The sequence below is a fragment of the Dryobates pubescens genome, chromosome 33 (genome assembly GCF_014839835.1).
Source record: "Dryobates pubescens isolate bDryPub1 chromosome 33, bDryPub1.pri, whole genome shotgun sequence".
NCBI lineage: Eukaryota > Metazoa > Chordata > Aves > Piciformes > Picidae > Dryobates > Dryobates pubescens.
Window position 1 is genome coordinate 3,990,492 of NC_071644.1, and position 22,475 is coordinate 4,012,966.

Genomic DNA, 22,475 nt, shown 5'->3' on the forward strand with positions numbered 1-22,475 from the left:
GTGACCTTAAAAGGGCATAGTGATCTTTCAACAGCGGACACCCAGGGTTGCCTTGAAATATGGTGAGCACAGCTCATCTTCTGCTCTGCAACCAAATTCAACACATAACAGCAATCTGAAGAATTTTATTGAGGGGCAAAGCATACCTTAAATACAAATGAAACCAAGGGCAGGGATCATGGCAGTTTCAGCTATTCTGGAAGGTCTGGATTCATTCACACATTATTACACTGACATGTAGCTGAATCATGTCCTGTCATCCCTTAAAATGAACTAATATACCATGGAATTTAATAAAGGGGCTCAGCTGCTACTGCTTTGTCTAGGAGACATGCTGGACTAGTAGAATGGCATCACAAATATTTATAATATTGGATTGTTTTCCTGAAAAATAAAGTGAGTAAGTATCACAGCAAGGCAAACAAGAGCAGAGGACACCAGAAAAATCTATCTAAATTTCATCATAGTTAAAACAATTCAGGGCTTGGGTATTCTCTGAACTACACTGTGAATCATTTCTGTCTGGATAAAATGAAATGATGACTTGAGAATGTGTAGAGAGGTGGAGTCCCAGTCTGTGAAAGGTGAACCTAGAGGAATGAAATGAAACTGGAATCCATAAAGATGAGCTTTATCTTTGCATCACTCAAAGCACTGCATGAGATCACTTTTTGTGATGTTAGCTTGTCAGTCATGACTCAAGGGAAAGGAAGGCACTTCAGTGCAGGATTTACCTATCTAAGGGGTAAGCTAATTCATGCTTTAAATCAGGAAATAAATGTTTAATGCTTTGCTCTGTATTTGCAAGACCTATCTTGCATCAAATACTTCTAGGACATGAAGAATGAGGTAGCTGCTCTCTTGGAGGCCTGCTCACCACTTTAATAGCCCCAAGCCATCTACATCTGTCTTCACTTCAAGGCACTATTGTATTGTTAACATATAAATATTTAAAAGCTCCTGCCTTTTAAAGTGGAAATGCTGAAAGCTTTTGAGGTGAATATCATCTAACTTTAAAGCTCCCTCCTCTTGCTTCCTCTAGGCATTTCCATATGAAACAGTGGGGAAACTGAGGCACTGAGGCTCTGCAGTGACTGTCCCAAGGTTGCACATTACAGCAGGAGTGGAAATAAATACTGCAGATTCTCTCTCCAGTGCCTACACTGTCTCTCTTCTGTAAATTATTTCTTGAAGTATAAGTAGTGAATTAAGAGGGGGGTTTCCTTTATTGGAATGTTAATATCTTCTTGGTTTCCCTGCAGGAAGCTGAATTAGAGGCCCATGATTCATGGCCCGTAGGCGTAGGCAGCTGTACACCAAGTACAATACAAAGAATATTAGGGAGTTTAATCGCCTGCAGGCACTACTGATAAGGCAGCATCCTGCACAGCAAAGGAGATTACTCCTGAAACAAGGGATTTAGGTCCATATATCTTGCACCTTCTACAACCTCTTAAGTCATAGAGCAGTTTTGTGCCTTCCCTCTTTAAAAAAAAAGGAAACTGAGGCCCTGAGGTCTTATGCTGCAAGTGTGAATAAAAGTAAAATGCTGGGGGTTATCACAGGATCATAGAAGAGTTTGGGATGGAAAAGACCTCTAAGATCATTGAGTCCAACCACTGACCTATTGGAGCAAGTCCAGAGGGCCACAGAGGTGATTCAAGGGCTGGAACACCTCTGCTAAGAGGATAGACTGAGGGAGCTGGGGGTGTTCAGCCTGGAGAAGAGAAGAGAAGACTCAGGGGGGGACCTTAAAGCTGCCTTCCAATACTTGATGGGAACCTACAGGAAGGCTGGAGAGGAACTTTTCATGAGGGTGACTAGCAATAGGACAAGAGGGAGTGGTTTGAAGCTGAAGGAGAGTAAGTTTAGACTGGATCTTGGGAAGAAGTTCTTCAGTACAAGGGTGGTGAGGATCTAGAATAGGTTGCCCAGGGCAGTTGTGGATGCCTCCACTCTGGGGTTGTTCAAGGCCAGGTTGGATGAGGCCTTGAGCAACCAAATCTAGTTAAAAGGAGTCCCTGCCCATGTTGGGGAGGTTGGAGTAGATGATCTCTAAGGGCCCTTCCAACCTAAGCTGTTCTATGACCTAACATTACTATGGCCATTAAACCTTGTCCCAAGCCTGAGCATGGTCCATTAGATGGACCAAACAATAGCAATAAAGCAAAATCATTTTAAGCTGAATGCCTCTCCCACCACCATCAAAATCTGTCATTATTAGTAACTCCAAACAATCCCAAGATGTTTCTTGGGGGGTAGCTTTTAAGGAGGACTTCCCAGATGCCATGTTGATGCCCTGACAGCTATTCCATGCCTGTGTCCATGACAGTCACGCAAATGCTTTGTCACCGGTCTAGTACTGTCTGGGCTAGCTTTGAATGAATTGGGTTACTGAAGCACCTACTAACTTCAAGCCATCTTCCTTAAAACAAATAAAACCTTCTTGATTAAGTCCAGCTTCCTGCTTTCCCTTCATTTTAGCAAATATTTGCCTAGCTTCAGCAGAAGGAACTAAATCATTTGTCTAAGTCTCTGTGGCAAGGAATAAATTGAAGCCTTTTATTATATGCTTAGATAAGACCAGAAGTTATGAGAGATGACTTTTTGGAAAGCTCAGAAGGTGATATCATAGAGACCTTGTGAGACTGAACAAATTAAAGCCCTGCTTAAAAAAATGAAAACACTTTCTTAAAAAATTAGAAATCAGCAGTTCAAATTCCTTTTTTAATGTTAGTTCTCTGTTGAAAGTGTTTTGCTGGATCTTTCCTGCTTCTCTGTTTTTAATCTGCAGCCATTTCATGGTCCCCAAAATATCTTTTTGCTCACAGCACAGCCTGAGCAAATGGAGAGCAGAGCACATTCCACGTGTGAGCACGTGAACCGTGCTTTTACCTCATTCATCTTCTGTGCCATTCACTTCCTGACAAATTTCCAAGAGCCTGAAGCAAACTTACTTTTTCTTCTGAGTTCTCTTCAAATTTGAGGCTTAAGAGACTTCACTTACTCCATTTTTGTGGGGTTTTTTTTCATATTACTAAAGAAAAAGTCAAACATGTAGAACCATCCCACAGCTTGTGATGGCTGAGAAGTGCACTCTGCATGCTGCCAGCACTAATGGCCATGAGCTCCATCAGCATTCCTCAGGGAAGAAAGTCTGCATTTTATTTATTGTTGGTGATGTTTCTCAGCTCTAATGTCTCTGAAATGAGGCAGCCCCCAAATGGTAGATGTATTAAGAAGTTCATCCAAACATTAATTTTCTGCACAAGCCAGATAAGCCTCCTGACAAAGGGCAGTGGGTTACCTTTGTGCTACAGCACTCCTGAGACAACTATAGCGTGGACATCTCCTGGGTGCTAGAACTGTGCAAACAAGTGTGTAGACCTCCACCTCCAAATACTGAGGGACCTGCTGAAGTTCTAGTATGTAAAACTATGTGGCAGAGCAGTATCAGCAGATAGGCTGAAAGAAGTTGTGTTAAAGAGCAGCTGTGCTAATGGTTACCAATGCAGTGTCCAAAGTGTGACTGGAATAATGTTCTGGAGGTTGTCTGCCTGCCTGCTGTGTGATGGGGAGGGGAATTTAACTCTGTTCTAGAGATAGGGGTCTCCAGAGAGATCCTTCTCCTTCTAGCTTTCCAGTTCAAGTACAGGGAACTGCTTGAGAGGGTACAGCAAAGGGCTGCAGAGATGATTTAGGGGACTGGAACACCTCTTGTGAAGAGAGACTGAGGGACTTGGGGCTTTTTAGCCTGGAAAGGAGAGAACAGAGAGGGGATCTTCTCAGTAGGCATAAATACTTCAAGGGTGGGTGTCAGGAGGATGGGGCCAATCATTTTTCAGTGGTGCCCAGTGACAGGACAAGAGGTAACTTAAACATAGGAAGTTCGATCTAAATATGAGGAGAAACATCTTTATTTTGAGGGTGGTGGAGCACTGGAGCAGGCTGCCCAGAGAGGTGGTGGAGCCTCCATCTCTGGAGTCATTCAAAGCCCACCTGGATGCCATCCTGTGCAAGTTGCTCTGGGTGATCCTGCTCTGGCAGAAGGATTGGACTACATGATCTCCAGAGGTCCCTTCCAACTCCTATCATTCTGTGATCATTGACAGCCAGAGAAGTACCCCTGTTCTGTTATCAGCAAGTAAATTCTGAAGCAATTATGAAAGCTAGTCATTGTAATCATTGCCATTGGTTACCAATGTGCTTTTGAAAAGCAGATCCAGAGGCAGTACAAGGCTGCAAACATCTCCTCATGGGGATTGCTGCACTCACTGATATAATTTCGCCTGACATTTCACCCATCTTATTACCGAGGCGAGTGAGATGTCAGAAGGCATCAAGTCAAAACATGCTGCCTTCCCTAAGGGACACTATGCTGCTGTATAGCAGAGAAAACTTGTGAGAGGGTGGAAAGATCACTTTAGAGTGAAGACAAGTGAATGACCAGGATCATCTCCCATGAACAGTGCTGTGGAAGCTTCAGTTACACCAAGAGACTGATGACAGTAATGAGGTTTTGTCATCCTGCAAGCATTTTTGCACAGTAAGGCATAGAGGCATTTCAGCAGTCCCTCTCCAGCCTTCCTGTTGAATCCCTTCATGTATTGGAAGGCAGCTCTGAGGTCACATTGCTTTGGGGTTTGTTTGGGTTTGGGTTTTATTTTGTTGGAGTGGTTTGGGTTTGGTTGGTTGTTGACTGGGGTTTTGTGTGTGTTGGGGTTTTGTTTGTTTACTCTGCTGTGCCATGCAGACCTAATGATCTGGAGAAGGTTTATACTCAATATATGTGTGGTGGGTTTATAGACATTAGCTGTCAACAGGTTTAATTGCTGTGAATCAGTTTGCAGTTCGTAAGAACAAAGAAAACTCTCCAGAGGGTTTTCCAGGTGGCAAATTAAATTAGCACAAATTAAACCCTATGTCCTCTCTCAGAGAGAATGCAGATTTGCCTCCCAGATAGAATCATTTCTGGGTTTCCTTCCTTACAGGAAAGACAAACTTGCCTCCTTCCCACCAGAACATTCACCATTTGTCATGCTTTACCCTCTGCTCAGCCAGATTGCACAGTGGTGTGTTCAGCCTGGGAATGCTTTGATAAAGTGATTGGTAGCTGAGGGAACTGGAATTGTTTAGTCTGGAGAAGAGGAGGCTGAGAGGAGACCTCATTGCTGTCTACAGCTCCGTGAAAGGAGGTTGGAGGGAGGTGGGGGCTGGGTCTCTTCTCTGTAGTGAGAGGATAAGAGGAAATGGCCTAAAATTGTTGGTTGGCAGTTAGGAAAAATTTCTTCCCTGAAAGGGTGGTCAGGCATTGAAACAGGCTGCCCAGGGAGGTGGTGGAGTCCCCATCCCTGGAGGTGTTCAAGAAAGGTATGGCCATGGCACTTTGGGACATGCTTTAATGGCCATGGTGGTCTTAGGTTGATGGTTGGACTTGATGACCTTAGAGGCCTTTTCCAATCAAAACAACTCTGTGATTCTGTAGTTGTTTGCTACAGATGAGCTAGGAAAAACAAGTGTGGAGTGTGTGATTTGGAGGAAATCAGCTGCTGAGAGTTACTGATTTGCTGTATTTTGAAGCAGATATGCCATGCCTGTAACGATAATCTTGAGTTTAAAATACCAATGTACTTAGCTTTACATCAGAGCTGGATTCAGCTTTGTGGTTTCTTGGGGCTTTGTGAATTTGCTGAAGTTTCCTTCTCTGTTTAGCTTCACTGCTTGAAACTTAAATGCAGGTTGAAGCAAGTTTCAGGTATGAAAGTTATATTCAACTCCAACTGCTACTTGAAAGTCACTGCCTCATAAATTTTCCTCTACAAAGCCTGTGTTATATATATTTTTATTTATAAACTTAGGGCTTCTAGAGCATCTCAGATGTCTGGTCTGTCTAAAGCTTTTCAAATCTCGACAGCCCCCTTGGTGACTCTGAGCAGATGAAACAGGGTTTGAGAAGAAACCTGAGACCAGCTTTACATCCAGGAGTAGCAGGAGCACGTCTCTGTTCAACCGTTTGGAACTTCCACATCTAGTTGCCTTTAATTTGTTTTAAAGCTGTGGTAATTCTGGCCCAGTATAAAAACTAGGTAGGGGGCGAGAGGCTGACTGCTCTGTGGTGGCTGGGTACAAATTCATTCCTGGGGGGGGAAAGTAAATATCATTGTCACTGTTCTTTCTCTTGTGAGTGCTTTGAGTGATTGTAAATGTCCTGCAACGAATTAGCGTCCACATGTCTGTGTAAGCCACATTGTCTAGGGCAGATGATGGAAGTCTTTTGATGGGTTTAGGCTGGTCTCATTTGGCTGCTGAACTGCAGTGTCTGAAGTTTTCAAATTCAATCATTGCTGCTGCCAGATTGATTAATTTTGATGTAATTTCCCTCGCAGTGGCATGGCAGCAGCAGTGACAGCAGCAGTGAGGGACTGGGACTGGGCAGGTGTAACACAAGCTTCAGTTCACAGTTTCTAGCATCTCATAGGCTGTGAGACAAATGAATATACCCTCTTTCTCTTTTGCTTTTTCAGTCCTTAGGTATAAGATCAGCTGGAAAGCTGTCCAAAGGTGCCTCTTGGCTGCATTCCTAAACACATGCCTGGGCATAGCAGGGGAAGATTTTTCTCAAAAGAAATGTAAAAAAGCCAAAATATCTGAATAAAAAAAGGGACTTTTGTTCAGAGGAGTTTAGCTCTTGATTTCAATGTTTGGTTAATTAACATACTGTTAGTCATTCAGGTCTGCACACTGGTTCCCATGACACATTGCTAATGTATCTTAATGAGGAGGAAAAGCCTTTGCAGTCATGTGCACCTGGTACAGCAGCCTCGAACATGACGTGGACCTTAACTCAGTGAAGCATAAGCCTGCAAGAATAACTTCCCCCATGGAAAAATCTGCTCAATTAACTGTTCAATGAGGACAGACAGCTTTCAGTTTCCCTCTCTTGTAAGTAAGGATTTATTGGCTGAGACCTGAGTCCTTCACGTGTGTCTGTACTCTGATGGCTCTTTTTTCTTCCATTACTCAAATTATTACCTCTAAGGGCTGGAAGTTTTGAAGGGAAAGATGAAACCTCTGTCATTTTCCCACAAAGCAATTTCTTCACTAGGCAAGGAAGTGAATGGTTTTCCTACTAGTTTCCTACTGCTTGCCATAACTACATCTGCAGGCACACTCACTACAGATCCAGGACCACTGTGACTTGTCACTCCCTGGTTTATTTTAGAAGTTTCACTTAGTAGTATCCTGAATAGAAAATTAAAGGAATTGAAAGCCAGATCTTTGTTGGTTTAATCCAAAACCTGCCTGCTCTTGTGCTCATGTTCTGTCTTACTGTGTGCCTCTAAAAACAGCACAGCAGAACACCACCTGGGTTACATCTTTGATTTTCTTGCATGCAGAGATTGGGGTTTCTTTAACAGGCCACTGGAAGAGGAAGAAGTGAAAGTCAGAGTCTGGGTAAACTATAGGAGTAAGGTAAAACTTGCTAATACGGGAAGAGAGCAGAGTGGTGCTGGACTGACTGCTGTCATGCATGGCACAAGAGGGTGCTGTGCACCCAGCAGATAGCAGGAGAAACCCTTTATTCAGTGGTACAGGTTAATGTTAACTGACTGATGCAAATAAAAGATTAAAGAAGTAAAGCTTTAATATCTTACAAGACAGAAAGCTTTGCATCATCTCCTTCCTTCTGTCCAAAAGTGTCTGAAGTGTCTGCTGAGGGAATGAAGCTTCAAAAAGATTCAAGGGAATTTCAGTGCTGTGAGGGAAAGGAAGGAGGTACAGAAATAAGCAGTAGCTGAGGAATGGGTAAAGCTTAACAGACAAAATGAAACAGGGAGAATAGGTCAGGAGGGAACTCTCTGAAATCAAAGACAGCAAGAGAAAGGCATCAGACCCTGGCAGATGTCCTGTGATGGCAGACACTACACTTAACTCTTGTAGCTGAAGATCAGTGCTGTTGTGTGTTGGCAGGGAAACTCTATTTGCCTGAATGGTGTAGGAGCAGGGCAAATAGAATAGAATAGAATAGAATAGAATAGAATAGAATAGAATAGAATAGAATAGAATAGAATAGAATAGAACAGAACAGAACAGAACAGAACAGAACAGAACAGAATAGAATAGAATAGACCAGACCAGGTTGGGAGACAAACCTACAGGACACCTATCCCAAAATATCCAGAGCCTGCGAATAATCCTTAATCTCCTGTAAGGTCCTTCACTAACATCTCAGACAGGAAAGCTGCACAGATTCTGTGCAGAAATTGCAAACTGCATGTGAGTGTGTAGAATGAGCTGTGAACATAATGTTGCTTCCTCTGTGCTGCAGGTTAGCAGCTGGGCCCAGGACTGTTTCTTACAGAATGGAGTGGTTGTTTTAGCAAGGGCTGGTGGCATTTTTAGGGAAGCTGAGTCCTGTTCCTTCCCCTGCCACTAACATGTTCTTGGATCTTTCACAAATTGTGCCTTATTGTCTGTAGTCTCCCATCTGTGAAATAGGCATAACAATGCTGAGGCATCTCTGAAAAGAAAATGTCAAGAGTCTGAATCTATGGTTTGCTAGAAAAGGGGGAGGTCTGGGAGGATAGATATTTTAGAATATCTGAAGTCAGATGTGAAATACCATCATAGAGTCATAGGATGGTTTGGGTTGGAAGGGACCTTCAAGATCATCCAGTTCCATCCCCTCTGCCATGGGCAAGGACACCTCCCACCAGCCCAAGTTGTTCAAGGCCTCATCCAGCCTGGCCTTGAACGCCTCCAGGGAGGAAGCATCCACAGCCTCCCTGGGCAACCTATTCCAGTGTCTCACCACTCTCACTGTAAAGAATCTCTTCCTAGATTCCAGTCTAAATCTGCCTTCCTCAATCTTCAATCCATTTCCTTTCATCCTGTAACTACAAGCCCATGTAAAAAGTTCCTTCACATCTTTCCTGTAGCCCTCTTCAGGTACTGGAAGGCTGCTTTAAGGTCTCCCCAGAGCCTTCTCTTCTCCAGACTGAACAGCCCCAACTCTTGCAGCCTGTCCCCATAAGTAAGGTCATTGACTTCTCTTTGACCTAGGAATGAGCTTTCCAAAGATGCTTGAGTTTGTGCTCCAGTCATCAGGACATGTGTACCCAAACACTCTCTGTCTCTTTAGAAATCTTCCCTCCTGGCACACAGGTGTGGCCCAAACACCCTAAGTCCCATTTCTGTCTGCTTACACAATGGGCATGAAGAGGGAGGCATGGAGGCAACAGTTAAGCTTGCAGCTGGCGTAGGACTTCCCTTTGTGGGTGTGGGTTTGGGGATGTTGGAAAAACACAGATGCCTTCTTGCAAAATCAGGGCAGGGGAGACAGGCAGATTGAGTGTCAGATATTTAAGCCCACTGAAATTGAAGGAAATCTGTTCACTTTTAACTAGCTGAAGATTTGGTCTACAATTTACACTTTGATGTGACCCAACAGACATTGCTGTGTTAGGAAGTAGCTGGTTTGGATATTAAAACAGGGAGGACAAACCCCTCACTTTTAGGAGCATGTTCCTTGTTGCTGCAGTAGGTTATGCTTCTTGCTTAAAAGATAATGAGTCCTATTTAAGTAATGTCAGCATGCTTGCTCTAAAAGCTGAGGAGGCATCCAGAAGCAGAACAAGTCAGGGTTCCTTCTCTTTGGGCTCCCCACCTTGCTGCTCTTCTCTCCTTGCTTTATAAATGAAAAGGAAGAGAGTCCTTAGCAGTCAGCGAGGATACTTCCCTGACCCTCTGCATGCCTATGGAGTATTGGGCACCTTGGGGTAGGGTTCTGTGAGGAAACTATATGATTTCATCAGTACCTGAAGAGCTTTTTAAGCAGAAGCTGTTGCTATCAGAGTCACAGGACCAGGTGTGATTTCCCATTTGCTGGAATATACAGCAAATGTGCACACAGGCTCCCAGCTTTTTTTAGCTCACGAAAGCAGGGGAGTCCTTTGAACGATCCTGCCTTTGCCCAATCACTGCCTTCCCTGCTGCTGCACAGCATTATCATATTCTGACAGTGTAAATCCTCACATTTGCCTCCCTCCCTCCCTCTTCCCTTCAGTCACCCTGCCTCCCTCCCTCCCCCTGCCAGGGCTGCTGCTATCGGATCTGTGATGATATGTGATCTCCTGGATACAATCACACACACAAGTACCGGGCACCGCTGCTCAGCTGAGCAAAATGTCTTTCTCTTAGAAGTGGTGCTCCTCACAGCTCTCAAAGCCTTGACGATGTTGCCATGCTTTCCTTTCTGCCTTCTGCCTTTTGCTCTCTTTGTCTGCCTGCTTTTCTTACCCGGGGGTCATTTTTGCCCTGCTGTCTGTAGCTGTATGGACTACCACACCATAGACTGCCGGGATCAAGGACTCCCAAGTGTTCCTAATCCCTTTCCACTGGATGTACGGAAACTTCTCATAGCTGATAACAACATCCAGGCGATACCAGCTGATTTCTTTATATTTTATGGAGATCTAGTCTATTTGGACTTCAGGAACAACTCCCTCACCTCTTTAGAAGAGGGCACTTTTAGCAGTTCTACCAAACTGGTGTATTTAGACTTGAGCTACAATAATTTAACACAGCTTGATGCTGGGATATTCAAATCAGCAGAAAAACTGATAAAATTGAGCCTTGGAAACAATAACCTGGTGGATGTGGATGAGGCTGCTTTTGAGAACCTGGAACAGCTCCAAGTGTTAGAATTGAATGACAATAACTTACAAAGCCTCAATGTGGCAGCCCTAGAAGCGCTTCCCTCCCTGCGGACTATACGCTTAGAGGGCAACCCTTGGGTCTGTGACTGTGACTTTGCCAATCTTTTCAGCTGGATACAGGACAATGCATCTAAGCTCCAGAAAGGTAAAGCTGGGGGGCTGCCAGTGCCCTACATGCATTTCTCTGTCTGTGTGTCTTGGAGGGAAGGAGGGTTCTTGGTCAGATTGTCTGCGTGCCGCCTGCAGTGACCCAAGCTGCATATTGGTCAAACTGTAATTGCATGCTTTCAACAAAGGACTCTGTTAAAATGATGTTAGCTTTTTCTTCCTCCCCCCCCCCCCCTCACTCTGTTTAGCAGCAGCTCCTCCTCCCAGTTAAGAAATAAAATTTAAAAATTAAGCCCTAATAATTTTGATGTATAGGCTAAACTTACATAGGCAGTGAAAGAGCCTTTTCAGAATCGGTCAGCCCAGAGCTGGTTCTCTTCCAGACTTCATTTTCTCTTGGGTAAATAATATTTTCTACAATAAGCTCTTTGAGCAGCCAAATAGTCTGTGCCAGCTCCTCAGGAAAACTGATTTCTTTCTCTCATTTTACTGATCAGCTATAAAGCTGCTACAAGAGAGTTGACTCCCTGTTTTATGCAGCTATGGTTGTCAGCCCTTTCCTACAAGTATTTAGTTGTGATACTCTGTTTGGAGCTCTTTTCAGTAGCTTGGCTTTGGCTCTTGTCATGAAACAGCACTGCTTCAGTATTAGGAATAAACAGAAATTACTCTGGAATATCCCAGAATGAAGGAGCTCTAATTCTGGTATTTAGGCCAGTAATTTTCAGAAAAGCATGGAGGGAAAAAACCAAATATTAATACTGCCATGTATAGGGAATCCAGCTTGTTGCTCCACGTTGCCCACCCAACCCCAAAGCCTCTCTTAATCCAGCTTTAGCAGGAGATCGTCTCACAGTTCATGCTTCCCAACAAGCACTGGGACATAAACTGGTGCCACTGAGCCGCCCAGCTGCTAGCAGAAGGCAAACTGTGCTCAGAGCACAAAAACTTTGTAAGGGCTCCAGAGGGTATGCTGTGAAATCACTGTCTGGGCTGTGTCTGAGGGGAGATGTCTGCACAGATGTGAGGGCTAAAAGGCTGGTGGAGAGGAGCTCTGAAGAACAGGTTGAGGTTGAGTAACTGTTTCTCTGAATTCAGACAAAAAGGAAGAAAACCACAGTAAGCCTACACATTTCAGAAGTCTTTTCTCTCCTTTCTTGAGCATCAGAGTCTGTACTCAGTTACTCAAGGTCTTATGCTTGTGACCTTGGGTAGCATTTTTCTTAATATACTCATCTAGGTTGCCCTAAATATTCATATCTGTAAAAGAGCTGTTCTAAGGGAGAAGTCATTTGAGGGAACAGGGTTGGGTTTTTTCCTGCCTGCCTCAGTGAAACTTCCATCCTGGGTCTTTCTAAACCAAACATGGGCTTGTTCTCCCACCTTCCCTCATGCTTTAGCTGAAGTTTGCTCTGTTTGAACCAAGTGTTTGCCCATTCTCTCATGCTAAACAGCAATTCACTTTCCACGTGCTTTCCATCTCTATTAATGAACTTCTCGCTCCTTCCCCTTTATGCAGGCTGAGCCTGTTCAGTTTGAAAGTCTCTCCCAGCCCACCTTCACTATGAGTGTGGTGAGACACTGGAACAGGTTGCCCAGAGGAGTTGTGGATGCCTTAGAAGTGTTCAAGGCCAGGCTGGATGGGGCTTTGAGCAACCTGGTCTAGTGGAAAGTGTCCCTGCTCATGGCAGGGGATTGGACTAGATGATCTTTAAGGTCCCTGTTCTATCATCTCTCTTTTCCACCCTGTCAGCATTTCAAAGCACATCTGAACTTTGTCTGGAAATCTCAGGTGCTGAAGCTTTCCCTGGGTATTGCCAGTGCTGCTGAGTGCCATCCAAGCTTAGAGGTGCTTTCTCACAGCGTTTTTTTCTCATCCACAGTTGTTTCAGTCAAACAGATAAAAAAATCACCAGCTCATCTGGATCTTCCAACCTTTCAGTTGGATTTGATTTGGGAAGACAAGGATGGGGGAGCAAATATTCAAATGGCTGATTTAAGCAGAGCTGTTCCCTCAACATGGCCAGGGCAAATGACTGGCATTTGTTCCCAGGAGCAAGTCCCCTGCTATCTTTGCAGTGAGATCTGGTGCATGTATGCAGGAAAGTGTGCCAGGTCAGCGTTTTCATTGCTGCTTCTGAGCTGCTGCCACAAAAATACTGCCTGTCTCCTGTAATAAACTGTCAAAACAGTAATCACCCAGGTGAGGGTGATTATACCCCAAAAATGTCTCAATGACACTTTCAAACCATATGGCCATAATTACCTGCTTTTCAAAACAACTTTTGGGAAGCCACTGTAAAACTAATTCTTAGAATTGTTTTGATTGCATTTTATATCCATTTTTCAGGTTTTCATCCTGTTGCAACATTATACCCATTAGGAGTTAATCACATTAGCATCACTTGTCTGATTATGCTATCCAGAGCCATGCTCACTTGGCCTTTCCTGGGAGGGGTATGAAGAGCAACTCACTGGAAGATTCAGCATTCAGGCTGCTTGGCTTCCTAAGTCTGCTGCTGTAAGGAGCAGACAGAAGTGTGCTTGCAGCAAATACATCAAGATAAATAGGGCAGCAAGCATTATGTCTGGACACACAGCAAAAGAACAAGATAGGGATCCATTTTCAGGGCCCAAGACAAGAGCTTGGTTGTCTTGGCTGCATGCTTCTGCTTTCCAGTTCTGCAGCAGCTCAAGCATTTGCAGTGCTTGGCCTCTACAAATGGGAAATGGCAGGAAGGGGCAAGTTGTTGGCTGGTGTTTTCCTTCTCTTGCTTTTCTTTAGGACTAAACTGTGATTAGCAGTACAGAAGGCTTGCATGACAGATTGAAATTCTGCAGCTTTTAAGTGGCAGACTTTGTAACCTGGATTTACTGAGAAGGGAAACTGTGGAGGGGTGAATGACTTAAGCTTCCATCAGTCATCTCCAGTACAAGGCACTGCAAAGAGACTAAAGGCTCTGTTCACTGCTGTGAATCCTGGGATGCTTCAGAATGGATTAGACAAGAAAGGATATGGCAAAGCAGCACAGTCCAACCAGTGGATGGACTAGGATCCAGGGCTGCCATTTGTAAGTGTCACTAGAGCATACCAGTCCATCAAGATTCAGGGCTATTAGCAAGAATCAGGAGATTAATGGCTGGGAGAAGGACGTTAACAGATTTAGCTTCTGGGCATTCATTTTGATTCCTCACTTTGAATGACACTTCGAATAGTTTAATGTGTCCTGTCTGCATGTCTGAGAGTAATCACTCAAACTGGCAACTATTTACTAAGCCCAGCCACTGCTCTCCCTCTTAATTTTAGCACTGCAGAGAAGTGCCATGTTAGTGAAAGCTACCCCTGCTTTATGCAAAAGAAATACCGAGGAGATTTAAAAGTGGGAGTTTTGTCCATGGGAACTGAAATCTCAATAATGGATCCTGAAGCTCTTTACCTCTGTAATTAAGGTCTCTGGAGAACTCGGTAATCTGAACAAAAGCCATGCTTCAACTCATTAGTTTTACAAAAGCCAGGTCCATTTTCTTTCTGGCAGACTCCCAGAACTAGCTTGTAAAGTTCTAACTTATGCTGACCTGTCTGCCTGCAAAGCCTCTTTGCAGCTGAGCTGCCTTTGCACGTCTAGCTTGTCACTTCACAAACAGCTGGGGCTTGATTCATTTTACAGATCCCAGCATTTCTTCAGCTAACCTACAGTTCCAAATAAAGGTTCAGTGGGCAGTAAGTGAACGCTCTCATGTGCCACGTTTGCAGGCAGACTTATTAAAGGAGCTGCACTCAAAAGTTTTGCAGTGAAACTCAGAACTTTACCTGCAATCAGACGCAGGACTTCAACAGCAAACATGAAGATATCTTAAAGACAGCATTTTCATCAGACTTTAAAGCCAAACCACATTCCTCCCACCCCCCACTTTGGTTATTAATTTATGAAAAAGCAATTAGTGCAAAGCAGAGAAAGGAACCTTGAAGATCAGTGGAATGGTGCTAAATGGGAAACAGATCACAGCTGTTTTTGCTAAGGAGGACAAAGTGTTCACTGGGGGTCAAAATGGTTTTCAGTTCTAGAATTTACAAAGATTTTCTGTGGAAGAAAGTTTGATTTTATTATTTTTTAATAACCATCTGTTACACCTTAACAGCAGCATGGTTGCCCAGTGATTCATATAAAAGGCTTCTCATGATGAGCAGCATGGGGATGGAGAGTATTGAATTATTTGTATTTGAAATGGGTGACAGGTTGGACTTAATGATCTTTGAGGTCTTGTCCAACCTTATTGATTCTATGATTCTATGCAACAGAAAAGTTGTGTTAGGATCTGGGCCCCTCAGTTTAGGAAGGACATCGAGATACTTGAACTTGTCCAGAGAAGGGCAACAAGGCTGGTGAGAGGCCTTGAGCACAAGCCCTATGAGGAGAGGCTGAGGGAGCTGGGATTGTTTAGCCTAGAGAAGAGGAGGCTCAGGGGTGACCTCATTGCTCTCTACAGCTCCCTGAAGGGTGGTTGTAGCCAGGAAGGGGTTGGTCTCTTCTCTCTAGCAACCAGCACCAGAACAAGGGGACACAGTCTCAAGCTGTGCCAGGGGAAGTTTAGGCTGGAGGTGAGGAGAAAGTTCTTCACCAAGAGAGTCATTCATCATTGGAATGTGCTGCCCAGGGAGGTGGTGGAGTCACCATCCCTGGAGGTGTTCAAGAGGGGACTGGACGTGGCACTTGGTGCTATGGTTTAGTCATGAGGTCTGTGGTGACAGCTTGGACTCAATGATCTTTGAGGTCGCTTCCAACCTTGGTGATACTGTGATCTCTGTTGATCTCACTCCCTCCAAAGATGGGAATAAAAGCTTTCATGGAAAGTTGTACTCAGGGTTGGGGGTAAGCACACAAACTCTCAGAACTCAAGGCTCATCCAGCAGAAGCCTCTCACTGGTGCCCATCGCCTACAGAACTGAGGTTTGTGCACGCTTCCATTTCAGTGCTTCAATACAGGTGGCTTTGGAATGAACTTCTGGTGGAAGGTGCTGATTGAAAGTCGTGCACAGCACTGCAAAAGCCATTTCCTGAACCTCTCTGAGGATCTCATCTCTACGAAGAGATTAGATTCAGATAACATGCATGTAATAAAGCAATATGAGTGTGCAGTGCCTGCACTGAAGACCTTTGCAGAGATCTCTGACGCCAATTTTCACTTTCTCTGAGCATGCTTTGGGCAGCTGTGCCTGTGACCTTGTTTGCTAATGACTAATGCATTTTTAACACTACTTTTAATTAGAGTTTCAGTATTCCTTGGAGTGTGACTGTAGTGTCTCCTTTCTGTCATCTTGCCCTCCTTTTGCTGTTTTACTTTTTGTCTACTCCTTAGCTTTGGAAAAACCTTGTTGGGAAGCTGTGTTGAGTTTGTGGGATTGCAAGATATAGCTGCTGTCTAAACTTTGTTGTGCTGGATGCAGTGGTGTTTTCTCAGCTTTTTGTGTTTAATGCATGTTTCAAATTCCCCACTGTCCACTGCAAGAATGAAAATAATTGCTGCCCTCTGTTAAAACAGAAGCTGAAAGACTTTTAGCAATGTGATGGTGAGGTTTAGAGTGAGCATGTTTATGGGTAGCCTGTGTAAGCTGTATTTCCAGAAAGACTTGAAAAATTACAGAAGGGTAGGGATTGGCAGGGACCTCTGGAGATCATCAAGTCCATCCCCCCTGCCAAGGCAGGTTCACCTAGAGAAGGTCATGCAAGAACACATCCAGGTGGGTTTTGAATGTCTCCAGATATGGAGACTCCACCATCTCTCTGGGCAGCCTGTTCCAGTGCTCCACCACCCTTCACAGAACCACAGAATCACCAAGGTTGAAAGAGACCTCAAAGATCATCAAGTCCAACCTGTCACCACAGACCTCATGACTAAACCATAGCACCAAGTGCCACATCCAATCCCCTCTTGAACACCTCCAGGGATGGTGACTCCACCACCTCCCTGGGCAGCACATTCCAATGACTAACAACTCTTTAAATTAAAGAAGTTCCTCCTCATGTTTAGATGGAGCTTCTTACATTCAAGCTTGTGCCCACTACCTAAGATCTATTAGTAAACTGAGTCTGTAGATAAAATAATGCCTGTCTTCAGCAGTCCAGGCCTTTATGGTAGCCCTGGGCTCACTGAAATGCTTTGTTCTTCAAAACAAAGCATTGCAGTAACAGGAGTACAGCTTCCATTTGACCTCCTAACCTAACTGAACATCTTCTAAGGCCTCTTGACTTATTCTTTATCAGAACCTATTTATTCATCTGCTGTGTAGAGAAGGCTGCCTTAACTTCATGCACTAATATAGAATCAGAGGAAGCTTTGGCTGAACAGGACAGGCTGTTCTGTCCATCCCAGCCTTTCAGTTCTTCCCCAAGTATCAGGCACATGGTGGCACATCACCAGTACAGAACATAATAGCCTTTTTTTCCAGAAGGGAATTAAAAGCCTTCAGACATCTCACACGTTCAAGTAGCTTTTATTCTGTTCAAGCAGAAACTGCTAACAGGAATTAGATTCCTTAAGGAGCACATCAAATCTGTTTCTATATATACACACATATATAAATACATCATTTGATAGCCTAGTCATTTTCAGTAAAATGATCTGGCTGCCACTGGCTTTTCACTCTGTTTCTTCCATCTTGAGGTTTTTTTGAGTGCCTCCATCTTTCACAGATTTGAAAATGTGAGGACAGCCTTTGCAGATGTGAACACCTGATGTCAAACTTTATATTTAGGCATCAAGGACAAATGTAAGTACCCTCTAATGTTGCTCTCTGAGGCTCTGGGGCATTTGGCCATAAAAAAGTTTTATTTAGGGACCTAAATGTAGGCTTCAGGTTTTTTTAAGCCTTACTCTTCTACAAGCTTGAGGCTACTTCCAATGAAATTTCACATCTCTTCAGAGGTAATGCCTCTCTCACTGCTTATTAATACATTTAATAAATCAGTGACAGTGTCTAAGTAGAGTAAAGAGAACTATAGCTGGAGGCAAAATACCGTACAAGAAATAAAATGCCACATTTAAACGTTTCAAGTCTATTCAGCAACATGAAAGAACAGCTAAATTCCACCCAAAAGGGCAAATATCCATTTTACTTAATAAGATCAAATTGAAATAGCACATTATAGTGCTCTCCTATTTATTGTGTGGGCAGTCAGGAACACATGTGCATGAAACTCACCTGTGTGGCTTCAGGTATTTTTCCGGCTGTGTTTCCTACACATAGCAGTGCATGTAGGAGTAGGCATTTTCATTATCTCAGGCTTGTACATTCCTGAATGTTAGGAAACTATTTCTATTGATGTCTGGGGTGTTTTTAGAGGGAAAACTGCACAAAGACCCCACAGAACTGAGGCCTTTCCTTTCTTTTTTTGTTTTGTTTTGTTGGACTCAATGATCCCTTCAGGGCCCTTCCAACCTCTAATGTACTGTGACACTGTGAGTCTAGTTGAGAGGTGTCCCTCCCTATGGTGGGGGTGTTGGAGTAGGTGGTCTCTGAGGTCCTTTCCAACCTAAGCTATCCTATATGATTCCATGATTCTATGATACAGCACCTAGCACTGGTGCATTGACTGGAACTCAAAAGCATTCCCTTTTGGAAAGCAGACAACACATTTCAGCTTGCCAGTGTGGTGTATCTGCTGCTTCAGATGAGGTGGCAGAAGGATACAGAGTGTGTGACATTGTCCTTGAGACAACTGGAGTTGTTAGAGGTAGTGTGATGGTCCTGACCAAAATAACTTAAGCTATATATTTATAACACTCACACTTGTTATTTCATTAGCACTTTTGTTTGGTATGAAGAAGCAACTCTTTGATCATGTCGTGAAAGCAATGAGAGATATATATAACTATCATCAAAGGTTGTCTTGCTGCAGCCAAGCACTAAATACCCAACTTTGAGATACCCTTTACAAGAAATCTGGATGATGATTTGATGTAAAAAAAAAAATAAATACATGGAACAGATCTTACAGAATAAAAAGAAATAGAATGGAAAAACCCCAACCATGCAAACTATGAAAATAATACCAGTCAAGGGGCTAAAGTGTGTGAAAGTAGAGCATTAAAGGTTAGATGGTGTTCTCCTGTCCTCTGGATGTCTTGTGTGTGAGGACAGGTGATTGCGTTGAGCCAGTCTATAAGCAACAGAATTACCCAGAGGAAAATTCTTTCCCCTTACCATGAGTACTGGCTCAGGAGGTCACAGCAGCTGTTATAGTGGCTTGTTTTACAGAAACACACTGCTGTGGAAACTTGGTTTTTTCTTGCTACAAGTGAAATAGGATTTGCTTAGGTGCTGTATTCCCTTGGACCAGGCTTTCTGCCAAACCACTGCAAATGTCTTTTCCTATTAGCAAAGAACTTCCTCTTCATGTTAATTTGTGATGCTGCATTCATTATCTTGCTGTTTCTACATGGTTTCCCCCTGTGGTGGGTGAAGGAGGAGTTGGGCACATGCAATGAGCTGTATGTTTTTACTGTATACTTTCACTAGGTTTGAAATTTAGATTTATTTTTGCTTTCACTCTGAAGAACCCAGCTCTAGGCATTGTTCAGTAATGCATGGAGGAATAATGGACTGTATCTGCTGCTCTTCCTGCCCTTATAACAGAGGGAAAAGGTGAAAGCAGGTCGCAGATAAACAAGCATCCATTAACCCTCAGCTGTCATTTTGACCAGAAGAAAAAGACAGCTGCAGTTTTGGAACTACATGGAAAAAAGTAGAAGGCATCAAGGTGTGGAGGGAATTTCACTTTCCCTGTTACCCTCTTCTGGAGTCAGAATTTGTTCAGATGAGGTAGCTGGGAAGTGCTTCCATGTCTCCAGATTTAGATGCGTCCGGGGTTCAACATTCACTTTCCCTTCTCAAACTCATGGTCCCAGGCCATACCTGACCCCCTGGAAGACTGAAAGTGAAGTAACTTAATTTCCAGGAGCCACTCAAAGGGGTTATGCAATGGCTTTTGGATAGTGACTGATTCTGTTCTATTTTTTCCTGAATTGTCTACAGAAACCTGGAATAAATCCTAAAACTTTTCTTCAGCCACTCAGTGTCTGACCCGAGCAACAGAAGGACTCCTCAATGCTCCACTGATTTGTTTCCCTTTCCTCTTCTCTGCAGGTCTCCATGAGATCCAGTGTTCCCTGCCTGTAGAAAACAGAAGAATCTTTCTGAATGAATTATCTGAGGTCAGCTTTAGTGAATGCAAATTTAGTTTGTCGTTGACGGACCTTTTTATCATCATCTTCTCTGGAGTCGCAGTCTCCATTGCTGCTATTCTGTCAAGCTTCTTCTTAGCAACTCTAGTGCACTGCTTCCAAAGATGTGCTCCCAGTAAAGATGACGATGATGATGAAGACAACAGTGAGGACTGAACTTAGTCTATGTACTTAAGTTTCTTTGATTGACAAATTACTAAACCATCAGCCAAAGTCTAGGAAGAAAGCAAGTAGAGTAAAAAGCTTTAAACCTGAATTGAATGAAATCAGAATGTGTAAGGATCTCTTCCAGTCTCTTGATGGTCACAGGTAGGAATTGCAGCTGGCAGCTGAGACTGTTAGCTTTGCTCACACACCTAAGCTGATGCAACCAGACCAATTAATTTCTATGATTCTTAATCAAACACTGTATTTAAATTTGGAGATTGGAGGGAAAAGGGCAGAAGGCATAATAGTAATAATAAAAAAGAAGTTCCAGCACCTTGAGAGATTTAACTCACAGCTTCCAGGTTGTCCTCTGATGAGATGCTCTGATGAGATGCAGATTCCTGTCTGTGCTTAACAGCTCGTTTCCAGACTCACTGTGAGAAGGACTGGCTGGGTGGAGGCATTTCAGCTGGACACTACAGAAGCTATTTAAAACAGTGCTCTTCCTAGATCCAAGTCGTGGGAGATTCTGTTAAGCTCACACAACTTTCTAAGTAACAAAATGCAATTAACACAATTCCTGGAATTGTAGACAGCACTATAGGAAGGTTGGCATTTTTTCTCTCTACTGACATTGTCTATAAATACTCATCCTCCATTTAATGACAGCAGTTGCAGGCATCCTTCAGCCAAAAAAAATATGTCCCTTCTATAAGCTGATACAATTCTAGGTCTGAGTCATCCACTGCAGCTGCCTGGCACCAATTTGGCCTGGCACAAATACTAAATTTAACATTCTTTTGCATTTTTAGATGCAACAAAGTTAAGGATTTCCCTTCCCTGTAATGCTAGGCACAAGTAACTGATGCAGCATGCAGTCCATTTAGTTATCTTAAAACACTAAGGGCTATATTCTGCTCCTGGTTATACTGGAGGAACACAGCTGAAGTGAACACCAGGATCCAAAGTGGCAACTGTATAAACAAGAGTGGAATCTGGCCCAGGATGTTTCTCACTGTATTATAGACTTGACAAAACTTGAGCTCTTTTACCAGTAGATATTTTTGTTAAAATGAAGAGAAAAGAGAAAAAAAAAAAAAAAGAGACCTTTGTTACAAGAGATTTTTGGAATAGTGCTCCACAGCTTTTTAGGATAAGTCTATTTTTAAAAGATTTGTAATGGAAATATTTTTTTAAAGCTCTGTGTATGTAAAGTATTATCTAGAGTAGCTGTGAGGGCTTAAAGCAATGAGTACCATAGTCATCAATGATCTAAAGCCTGTATGCTGTTAGAAAAGAATTAGACCTGATAAAAAGTAGCACCTATTTAATTCCTGTAAATGCTGGTATTTCTTAAAGAACACTCTTTGGGTACAAATATTGCCTTGCTCAGTTGATATGAATGACCTTTTATAGTCAATTCCAAATCTCTTGTATCTCTTGTGCTAATTGTTGGGGCAGACAGGATTGAATGACAGTGGGTGTGCTAAGAGGTGATGCTGCCCAGCAGGCAGGGTACAAGATTAGGACCCAGCTCCTGGGTGTTGTCCCCATCTAACAGCCATCAGCGAGGAGACCTTCAGCAAATCACTGTCTGTCTATGCCTCAGCTTCACTACCTAGGAAACAAAGATGATCAGAACTATCTTATCTCTTTCAAGTGCTTTGAGATATGCAAGGGGTGGGGGGAGCACTATATTTGGGGCTGTGTATAACAATCATATATGTTAGGCTGAAGCAGATGTTATGCAGTAGGTCTAATCTGATCTCATAGCAATCTGACTTCACTGACACCAGTGGAGTTACTCCATTGTCTAACAGTTTGCAATGGAGCTTGCACCATGCTGAGGTCAAAACCAGGACAAGAGTGTTTCTTCCTGTGAGCTCCACAGCTTATTCAATGCGACTTAATGCTACCATCATTGAGGTTATTATTTCTGAGAACACCCTGGAACAGAATCAAATAGGACAGTGAGAGGATTTTCTGTATCAATACTGTCTTATTCTATCCTGAGTCTTTCCAGAACAATGAACTGACATGATTTTCACTGTGTAGTGCCATGATTATAAATAACACAAATACATTTCTAATTTCAACATGGGCTTTCCTGTGTGTTTGTTGCACGGGCATGAAAGAAGGAGCAAAGCCATGCCTGATTCTCTCATGGTTTGTAAGGAGGGGGGAGGTGCAGTGTGCTTGGAAATACACAGCAGGTTGCCTGGTGCAGTTGATGAAGTAGCTCCCTTTGCAGCAAATAGG

The 22,475-nt window shown here is 43.3% G+C and overlaps 1 protein-coding gene across 1 annotated transcript; it reads left to right on the forward strand.

Moving 5' to 3' along the window:
* Nucleotides 1-10,059: 10,059 nt before the first annotated feature.
* LRRC38 (leucine rich repeat containing 38) lies at nt 10,060-21,317 on the forward strand. Its single transcript, XM_009906732.2, has 2 exons — nt 10,060-10,863; nt 19,972-21,317. The coding sequence occupies exons 1-2, from the start codon at nt 10,119-10,121 to the stop codon at nt 20,223-20,225; spliced, it is 999 nt and encodes a 332-aa protein (XP_009905034.2). The 5' UTR covers nt 10,060-10,118; the 3' UTR covers nt 20,226-21,317.
* The last annotated feature ends 1,158 nt before the right edge of the window (nt 21,318-22,475 follow it).

Coding starts and splice junctions, on each gene's coding strand:
- LRRC38 (XM_009906732.2), top strand. CDS start 10,119: ATGATATGTGATCTCCTGGATACAATCACACACACAAGTACCGGGCAC. Junction 10,864..19,971: donor TGCATCTAAGCTCCAGAAAG/GTAAAGCTGGGG, acceptor TCTTCTCTGCAG/GTCTCCATGAGATCCAGTGT.